Source organism: Emiliania huxleyi (assembly GCF_000372725.1).
Source record: "Emiliania huxleyi CCMP1516 unplaced genomic scaffold EMIHUscaffold_115, whole genome shotgun sequence".
Taxonomy (NCBI): domain Eukaryota; phylum Haptophyta; order Isochrysidales; family Noelaerhabdaceae; genus Emiliania; species Emiliania huxleyi.
Window position 1 is genome coordinate 387,170 of NW_005201493.1, and position 9,206 is coordinate 396,375.

General features: G+C 65.0%; 2 protein-coding genes across 2 annotated transcripts; both read right to left on the reverse strand.

The window, feature by feature from the left end:
- Positions 1 to 2,231: 2,231 nt before the first annotated feature.
- Positions 2,232 to 3,052, reverse strand: EMIHUDRAFT_56747 (hypothetical protein; the record flags this gene model as incomplete). The annotated part of the gene is made up of 2 exons (XM_005791195.1): positions 2,232 to 2,367; positions 2,766 to 3,052. Coding segments are annotated over 2 exons (423 nt in total), but the record flags the coding sequence as incomplete, so codon positions are not given.
- A 4,525-nt stretch (positions 3,053 to 7,577) lies between these two features.
- EMIHUDRAFT_48337 (hypothetical protein) lies at positions 7,578 to 7,814 on the reverse strand (the record flags this gene model as incomplete). The annotated part of the gene is made up of 1 exon (XM_005791196.1): positions 7,578 to 7,814. A coding segment is annotated over one exon (237 nt), but the record flags the coding sequence as incomplete, so codon positions are not given.
- Positions 7,815 to 9,206: the final 1,392 nt, after the last annotated feature.

Consider the following 9,206-nt stretch of genomic DNA (forward strand, 5'->3'; position numbering starts at 1 on the left):
GTGTAGAAGGGAGGCCTGCCCGCCCGATCCCAGGGGTCCGTGTCGCCCGCGCCGCCGTTCGCCCGCGGCGCCTCTTCCCGGCCCCGGCTTCGGCTTCGGCCGCCCGGTCCGCCCTCGCCCTCTTGGCCCAGCCGGTGGCCGCACCCCTCTTCTTCTTTTGGTTCGCCCGCTGTGGGGGGGGCCGCTTCCGCCGCCCCTTCCGCCGCCTCCCCTTCGGCCTCCCTTTCCGCCTCCCTTTCGGCCCCCCCTTCCGCCCCCCCTTCCGCCCCCCCCTCCGCCCCCCCCTCCGCCCCCCCCTCCGCCCCCCCCTCCGCCACCCTCGCCGCCCCCCCCTCCGCCCCCCCCTCCGCCACCCTCGCCGGCGGCACAAACTCGGAGAAGCGGCTGTACGACTTTCGGTACGAGCCTACGTGTACCGCACCTCCAGAGTCTCGAATCCAGTGTGGGTTCAGCTCCTTGGGTGGTGCGGTAGCAGAGAAGGGAGGTGCGGGGCCTACGCGGCGAAGGCACTAGCCTCGGGGGCAGGAAGACGGTGCTGTGCCGTGTCTAGAGGATATATATAGTGTCTAGAGGACCGCGTGAATGCGAGGGGGCACGGATGCAGTTGAGTGCGCCTCCCCTCGAGAGCCGTGGGTTGGGAAGACAAGAGAGCACGTCTTCCGCTTCTAGGGCGCGAGGTATGGTGGAGATGCGGGGAGATATGGGGAGATCTTCCGCGTCCAGGGCGGCGAGATACGGGGAGATCTGTGGAGATACGGGGAGAGAGGGGGGAGATCTTCCGCTTCTAGGAGGTACGAGCCGCGCAGCGTGCGCGCGGCGCCGCCGAGCTGGGCGAGCCGCCACTGCGGGTTGGTGCGCCACTCAAGCGACGATCGGACCTGGGCCGCCGCGAGATTGCTCGAGATTGCTATCTCGCGCGCGAGATTGCCCGAGATGAGGCGTCCGCTCTCGGAGAGGGCGGCCGAGATGCAGAGAGAGAGAGGGGGAGGGGGAAGAGAGCGAGGTGTGTGCGTGCGTGTGAGGAGAGAGGTGATCGAGAGAGGCGCGAGTGGCCGTGGGAGGCGAGAGAGGGGCTGTGGTGGCGAGATCAGCCGAGATGCATGAGTTGGCCGTGGGAGGCGAGAGAGGGGCTGTGGTGGCGAGATCAGCCGAGATGCATGAGTTGGCCGTGGGAGGCGAGAGAGGGGCTGTGGTGGCGAGATCAGCCGAGATGCATGAGTTGGCCGTGGGAGGCGAGAGAGGGGCTGTGGTGGCGAGATCAGCCGAGATGCATGAGTTGGCTGTGGGAGGCGAGAGAGGGGCTGTGGTGGCGAGATCAGCCGAGATGCATGAGTTGGCCGTGGGAGGCGAGAGAGGGGCTGTGGTGGCGAGATCAGCCGAGATGCATGAGTTGGCCGTGGGAGGCGAGAGAGGGGCTGTGGTGGCGAGATCAGCCGAGATGCATGAGTTGGCCGTGGGAGGCGAGAGAGGGGCTGTGGTGGCGAGATCAGCCGAGATGCATGAGTTGGCTGTGGGAGGCGAGAGAGGGGCTGTGGTGGCGAGATCAGCCGAGATGCATGAGTTGGCCGTGGGAGGCGAGAGAGGGGCTGTGGTGGCGAGATCAGCCGAGATGCATGAGTTGGCTGTGGGAGGCGAGAGAGGGGCTGTGGTGGCGAGATCAGCCGAGATGCATGAGTTGGCCGTGGGAGGCGAGAGAGGGGCTGTGGTGGCGAGATCAGCCGAGATGCATGAGTTGGCTGTGGGAGGCGAGAGAGGGGCTGTGGTGGCGAGATCAGCCGAGATGCAAGAGAGACTGAGAGGGCCTGCCGCCACCGCAACACCGCTCAGCTCGTGTAGGAAGGAAGGAAGGAAGGAAGGAAGGAATGAATGAGAACGAATGAAAACTAAAGTACGCGGACCTGTCGCCACTGCGTCTCGCTCAGCTCGTACCGCGACCGCTCCTCGTCCGCGAGCGGCTCGAGCAGCTCGCCCAGGGTTCGGTACTGTGGAGGTATGGTACCAGGCGGGGTGCCATGGTACCCTACCCCCACAGTACCCGAACCCAAAGCTCGGTGCGCCGCGCCGCGCGCCGCGGGCAGCGACGGCCACCGAAACGCGGCGGCGGCGGCGGCGTCGCGGAAGGCGGCGAGGTAGAGGCGCTCGCGGTGCTGCGGCACGAGCGCGGCGGCGTTGGCGAGCTGAAGGCGGCAGTGGTACCTAGAAAAAGAAAAAAACGTGGCGCCGGCCCTAGAAAAGGAACGCGTGTTTTTCTTTTTCAGGCGGCAGTGATACCCGGCGCGGGTGAGCGCGTGGACGATGATGTGCAGTGCGTGGCCGTTGTCGACGCGGAGAAGGTTCGGCACATTCTCAAGCAGCAGCGCCGCCGGCCTGCATCCACAGACACGGGCTCCGCCCCTCAGCCTCCCTCCTCTCTCCTCCCACCGGCCTCCAACAAGACAATCTCTCTCCGGACTCCCTCGAAGGAGCTCGAGGAGGGCCTTGTGTGTGTGCGGAGGTCCGGAGTCCTCGTCTAGGATTGACCCCCCTGCCTGACGGTGTGGTGTTGGTGCCGCTCTGACTAGTCGATCTCCACGGCGAGCTACAGCGAGCTCCAATGAGAGTCCCGAGAAGGTGCGCCGTGAAGGTTCCGTACGTGTCTGAAGGTTCACTGTGCTGTCGTGCGATTTCGGCCCCCCGAGGCGGTGCTCTTTGTGTGAAGCTTCCGTGAAGGTGTCCCGAGAAGGTTCCGTGAAAGTTCGCCTAGCGCCGCCGGCCTGCAGCGCGACGCGACGCGCACAATCTCGAAGAAGAGGTCGCCGCGCGCATCGCCCAGCCCGCGCTGCTCGCCGCTCCGCGAGAAGGACTGGCACGGGAAGCCCGCCGTCAGCAAGTCGTGCGCAGGCAGGTCCTCGTCCGGGACCTCCGTGATGTCGCCCAGAGGCGCGTCGCCAAAGTTCCGCTCGTACGTCGCGGCGGCGCACGGGTCGATCTCGGACGCAAAGACACAGCGGCCGCCGAGGCCGTCGAGCGCCAGTCGGAAGCCTCCCACGCCGGCGAAGAGCTCGGCGTAGCGGAAGCGCGGCGGCGGAGCCGGCGATGCGGCGGCGGCGGCCGCCGCCGCTGGCGAAGGCGCGGCGGCGGCTGAGACGTGCCGGTGACCAGTGGCCCAGCGCACCGCGCCGTCGCGAAGGAGGGCGGCAAGCGGAGCCGGGACCAACGACTCGGCATCCGAGCCAAACGCGTCGAGCGCCCGTGCGCCCTCCGGCGCGACGGCAACGGCGAGGTGCTCGCAGTCGTACTCGTGCACCTTTGTCCGCTTCTTGCGCCACTGCCGTTCGTCCAGCGCCTTGATCACGGTCTGGAGGTGGCGCTTTGGCGCGACGACAGCACCAACAGCGACACCGGAGGCTGCTCCAGGCATGGAGCAAGGCGACAGGGCGAGGGCCGTAGCCCAGAAACAAGAAAAACGGCTGCGTCCAGAAACAAGAAAAACGACTTGCGTTAAGGGGAAACCTGGTACGCGGGGCTAACCCTCGGAGAGTATTCTTTAGCTCCGAGTAGAGGGGGCGTTCCGCAGCTAGGGGGGACCCACAGCGCGAGGGAAAAATTCCGCCGCTGGGGGAAACCCGGAGCGCAGAACTAACCCTCGGAGACCCGTGTTATGGCCCTGCGACCGCGCACCCCCGGGGCTAGGGCTCTCTTGCCCGCAACCCGATCCCGATCATCCGGCCCGCTGGGTGCGCTTCTTAGCTCCCCGGCCCTGGATGTGAGGCTGATAACTGCACTCCAAGTGCTCCAAGTGCGTACCCAGAAACAAGAAAAATGACGCCCATCCTTGCGTCGAAATCTGGCGCTTTGCGCGTAGTCGCGCCTTAGCAGTCCAAAGACGCGCGCGTCTTTGCCTTGTCGTGGCCGTCCATCTCGATGCAGAACGACGCGCCGCGTCTTTGCCTTGTCGCGGCCGTCTATCTCGATGCAAAACACACACGCGGTGCGCATTCAGAGAGAGAGAGATTTTTAGCAATACCTCACAGGTGGGGGACCGGATCCTGCTGACCAAGCTCCTCTTGTAGCTCGATCGGTCACACCGCCATCGCCGTCGGGGAGAGGGGGGACGACACTGCTTCGGCAGCGTGCACCTCGATCCTGTACCGTGTTTGTTATGACCCCCCCCCGATGAACACACCAGTGAGGGAGGGCGAGACGATCGAGGGGTCCCGTACCATGCGGAATCGACCCTATCCAGTGCTCAAGTGCTCAAGGTGGGGGACAGAACGCCGGCCGCACCCGGCGTGCTAGCAATCTCCGCGATAATTCGGACCAGCCTTGATGAGAGATACTTCGTGCGTCCGCGTCGGGCTGGCGGACACATATGCCCTCCTCCCCCCAGCCTCGGCGGCGGGCCCGCACGGCGGGGGAAAATGCGACCGCCGCCATGCAGCCCGCCGTGCACCGCGCCCACAGCGCACCAGCGCCTCGCAGCGCTGGCCGGCTGATTCAGGTCACCACCACTGCGAGCGAGGAGGACGCCGCGGGCGCGCCAAAACTCAGCTTCCTGCCGCGCGTGAGCATTCGGCTGGGCCTGCGCGCGGGCGGCACTGACGCTTCAGTGAATGGTGACGCGGCGCGCCGCTCCGTCAGCCTGGTTGTGAAGCGCAGGCCGCGGCCGGGCAAGGTGGTGACCCACACCGTCTCAGTCGACTACCGGGTGGTGCTGTTTGTGGCCCTCCTCGCACTCATCACCACCGTAACGAGCCTTCCCGTCTCCGATGGCAGCATGCACGATACTACTGATGCTGCCGATGCTGCCCATGGTCGCAGGCTCAGTTCTGCAGCACCATGCACCACCATGAACATCGAACTGCGGGGCACGAATAAGGACGGCGTCGGGTACAAGGAATCGATCTGCGGCGTTGGTAAATCTTGCGGCGTTGATGAGCACGGTGTCAAAATGCAAGTTGACCACCGAGTTGAATGCGCAGTAATTCAGTGGGTGCTTGGCATGATGGTCGAAGCTGGCACGGCGGGTTGTCCTACCACCAATGCAATGGAGAGCTTCAAAACGTTCGTCGTCAATGCAAAGACGAATCTCCAGCGTGTGCCACAAGCGTCCAGTGCCCAAGGGGGCGGAAACGGGAACTGGGGCTCGCGGATGACAGGTATTCGCAAGCTCAACTCCGAGTTGCTATCCCAACGTCCAGCGGGGTACTACTCCACACTTTTGATCAAACAGGGGGAGGCAGCGGTGGAGCTGTTGGAGGCCGATTCTTGCGCAAATGCTCCGCCTTGGTGTCGCGAACTCCTCGAAAATGTGGGAGGCGTGGTTGGAAAGCAAATGGCATACATATGCAACGGCATCTCAGGCGTCGCGGACTGCGATAAGTTCCGCAAAATGTCAAAACTGCAGGCCCTGGTCGAGAAGCTTGATCAGACCTTCGATCCGACCGCCAAACTGATCAAGGATGGAATTAGAAACGCAGGGCAGGTGGCACAGGACATTTACGCGGGGAACGCGGAGGGGAGGGCGGCGGACGCCTCCCAGGCGGCGAAGGACGCGGTGAAGCAGGCGAAGAAAGAGGCGGCGGCGGCGGAGAAGGCGGCGATAGAGGCGGCGGAGAAGGCGACGAAAGAGAAGGCGGAGATGGCGATGAAAAAGGCGGCAGGCCAGGCAGCGAAGGCGGAGGAGAAGGCGGCTGCAGAGGCGGCAGCGGCGGCGGCTAAGGGAACACTGATGAATGTTGCTAAGGGCGCGGGAACCCTAGGCCTCGGGATCGTAGTCGACCAAGTTGTGGCTCCGGCCATAGCTCCAACCACCGAGCAGATGGGAGAAGGCGCTAGCGATGCGGTCAAGACGGCCGCATCCCATTTTGGCGTTGACGAGCACAAGGCCGAGGTTGCCGGTGATATAGCTTCCGAGACAGTTTCCGGGGGTACAAGCATGGCGCTGAGCGAAACGATCGCTGCCTTCATTATCTACCTGCTGACCGGCTTCTTCACTGGGGTCTTTGCACTCAGCATCTCCGCAGTTTTATACTGGGCCATGTGCCTCCTCATTACCGCCTTCGGCACCGCATGTGTTCTTGCGGTGGGCGGCGCAATAGCGACATGCGTTTCAGGAGATGATGTTTCAGGAGATGCGTTTCAGGAGATGATGTAAGGAGCGCCTGAAACGCATGCGCTCAGCGCCAGGCGACTGCGATTGATGTCACATCATGTACACTCAGCGAGAGAAGGAGATCCACGAGTGCACAGAGTGGAGCTGCGGTGGTGTGTACAGGATTCACTCCCATCGAGCATGTGTTTTGTGTGTGAGAGAAATCGCGAGAGGGAGTTCAGGGGTGGCCGAAGGTTTGCTGCGGTGGTGGGAGGGAGGCGGTGGTGGTGGGGTGGTTTTGAACAGCAAAACGGGACAGTATTTGGGCGATGAGGGGCGATGAAAGCGATTCACAATGCGGTGAGCGGGCGGGAAGGGCTCAGGCTGGAGATGAGTCAGAGTGGGGCCGCCGGCGGAGCGCCGGTTCTCGCGCCTATACCGGCTCGTAGTCGTGTGGAGCTCTGACTTGCTCAGTGTGGTGGCGTGTTGTACTAGTAAAGCTGCACCGCATGTTCGCCCGTCTAGGACCTCTTCGTACGACTCCGAAAACCGCTCCTCTTAATGACGATTACGCGGCCCGGCGCCCCGAGCAGAGAGGGCTGGATTCGGGTCAAGGGCTTGTGGTAGCGACTAGCGTTGCCGTTGTGCCGCGTGCGTGTGACTCGCTCACGCCATGCTGCGTGGCGCTCTCGATACGGGTGTGGCGCGTCATCGGTAGCGTCTTCATTGCTCCATCGTGGGCTCGGTACGCTGACGTAGCATAAATGATAAAAAGCCGTAGGGGAGCGGAGAGAGCAGTAAGTGGAAGACGAATTACCCGCCCTCGCAACAACCCCAAACACTTGCCACACGTTTTCAGTGCACCTCTCCACATTCATTCAGCACCGACAGCTGCTCAAGCTGCGGGTGTGCGCGATGTCGACAGCGGCGCAGGCCACCTTACCATGCGCTACAGGCTACGCCTACGGCTCTACAGTAAGCTGTCACAGTAAGTGCCCCGCCACAGCCGGCGCAAGCGACCGCCGGGAGCAGCGAGCTCCGCCCTACTCCCCTCGATGGGGTAGCCTCCGCCCACTGAGTCGCGGCTGAAATCATGGCCCTCATCGATGAGAGCAAATCCCGCAGCCACCTCCGTCTGTTGTAAAGGTGAATCCCACCATGGCTGCTGCTGTCCGCTGTTGTCGTCAGCCATAGAGCCGCTCCGCAGCCGCCTCCGCCTCGCGCAGCTGCGCCGCGGCCGGCTCGTCGAGGCACCAGTGCGTCCGCCTAGGAAAGGTCCAGGAAAGGTCTAGGAAAAGTCTAGGAAAGGTCGTCGAGGCACCAGTCCGTCCGCCCGGCCGCAAGGACGAGCCCTCTAGGAAACGTCTAGGAAATGTCTAGGAAATGTCTAGGAAATGTCTAGGAAACGTCTAGGCAATGTCTCGGAAAGGTCTAGGAAAGTCCGCCCGGCCGCAAGGACGAGCCCGGCCGGCACCGGCTCGTCGGGCTGCGCGGCAAAGGCGGCGCGCACGGCACTCGCCTTGCTCCCGCCCGTGACCACGAAGAGGGCGAGCCGCGCGGCGTTGATGGCGGGCAGAGTGAGCGTCACGCGACAGGCCGGCGGCTTTGGCGAGTCGTCCACGTACGTGACCGCGCGCCCCGTCTCGCAGAGCACCGCATGCGCCGGGAAGAGGGAGGCGGTGTGGCCGTCAGGGCCCATCCCCAGCAGCACCTGTTCACAGCTAGAGGCGTGAAGAGACGCTGTTCACGGTGTGGCCGTCGGGGCCCATCTCCAGCAACACCTGTTCACAGCTAGAGGCGTGAAGAGACGCTGTTCACGGTGTGGCCGTCGGGGCCCATCACCAGCAGCACCGCGTCCAACCGCAGCGGCGGGGCCGACTCGGCCTGGGAAGCCGCCGCCGCCGCGCCTCCGCCCGCCGCCGCCGCCGCCTCACGGAGCGCCGCGAGAAGCTTCTCTTCGTACAGCTCTGCCGCCTGCGGCAGAGGCAGGGCGGCGGCAACACCGACCGCTTGCACGCTGCCCATCCCCGCCGGCTCGAGAAAGCGGCGGCGCCACTCCCCGAGGCTGGAGTCTGGGTGCGACTCGGCCACATGCCGCTCGTCCGCGAGGAAGACGCGCCAGCGCGAGAGCTGGTCGCGTGGGGCGGCGGCGAGGAGCTCGGGCGCCAGCAGCGCCGGGATCGAGCCTCCGGAGACGGCGACGACGAACACGCCTCGCTCCGCGATCGCAGCGGCCGCAGCCTAGGGTGAGGGTATGGGTGGGGGTGAGGGTGAGGTTGAGGTTGAGGGTGAGGGTGAGGGTTAGGGGTTAGGGTTAGGGTTAGGGGTTAGGGGTGAGGGTGAGGGTGAGGGTGAGGGTGAGGGTTCCTCAAGCAGCAACGCCACGGCGCGAGTGGCGAGGCCATCCGGCGACGCAAAGACCTCGCGCGTCCTCGCGCCGCGGGCTGTGCCGTCGCCAGCCCCGCCGGCCACGCCCGCAGCCGGGCTCGACGACACGGGTGCTGGCGCCTGCAGGGAAGGCTCCGAGACAGTTCCGAGAAGGTTCCGAGAAGGTTCCGAGAAGGTGCTGACGGGTGCTGACGCCGGAGCCGGTGCGGCGGGAGCGGCGGGGACGGCTTGCGACGGTGCGGCGTCGAGCGCCAGAGAGGACAGCCTCTCGAGGCCCGCCGCCCCGCTTGCGCTCGTCGTCGACGGCGCAGCCACGCGAGCCGTGAGCGCCGCCACCGCCTCGCGCTCCGCAAAGAGGCGGAGCTGCGGGTCGTCGCGCAGGTTGAGCGAGACGAAGATGGGCCGCCCGACCTTGCTGGACAGCCGCTGCGCAAGCCGCTGCGAGCCAGCGTCGCCCTCGTGGCCGCCGAGCAAGGTCGTTGCCGACGGCGTCGCCGCCCGGCCTCGCGCGCCCGCGCTGGCGGGCACACCCACGGCGAGGGAGTCGAGGCGGTGATCACCGGAGCCGATCCATAAGTACGCGCCGCCCTCAAGCCAGAGGAGCTGGAAGAAGACCTTCTCCTCGATCAGGGTCGAGCACCAGGACTCCATCGCACCGCGTCGACCAAGAAAAACAAAATTCCTTGAAACAAAATTTCTATTACTCTCGTGAGGCTGTGAAAGCACGCCCAACCTAGCGGATTTG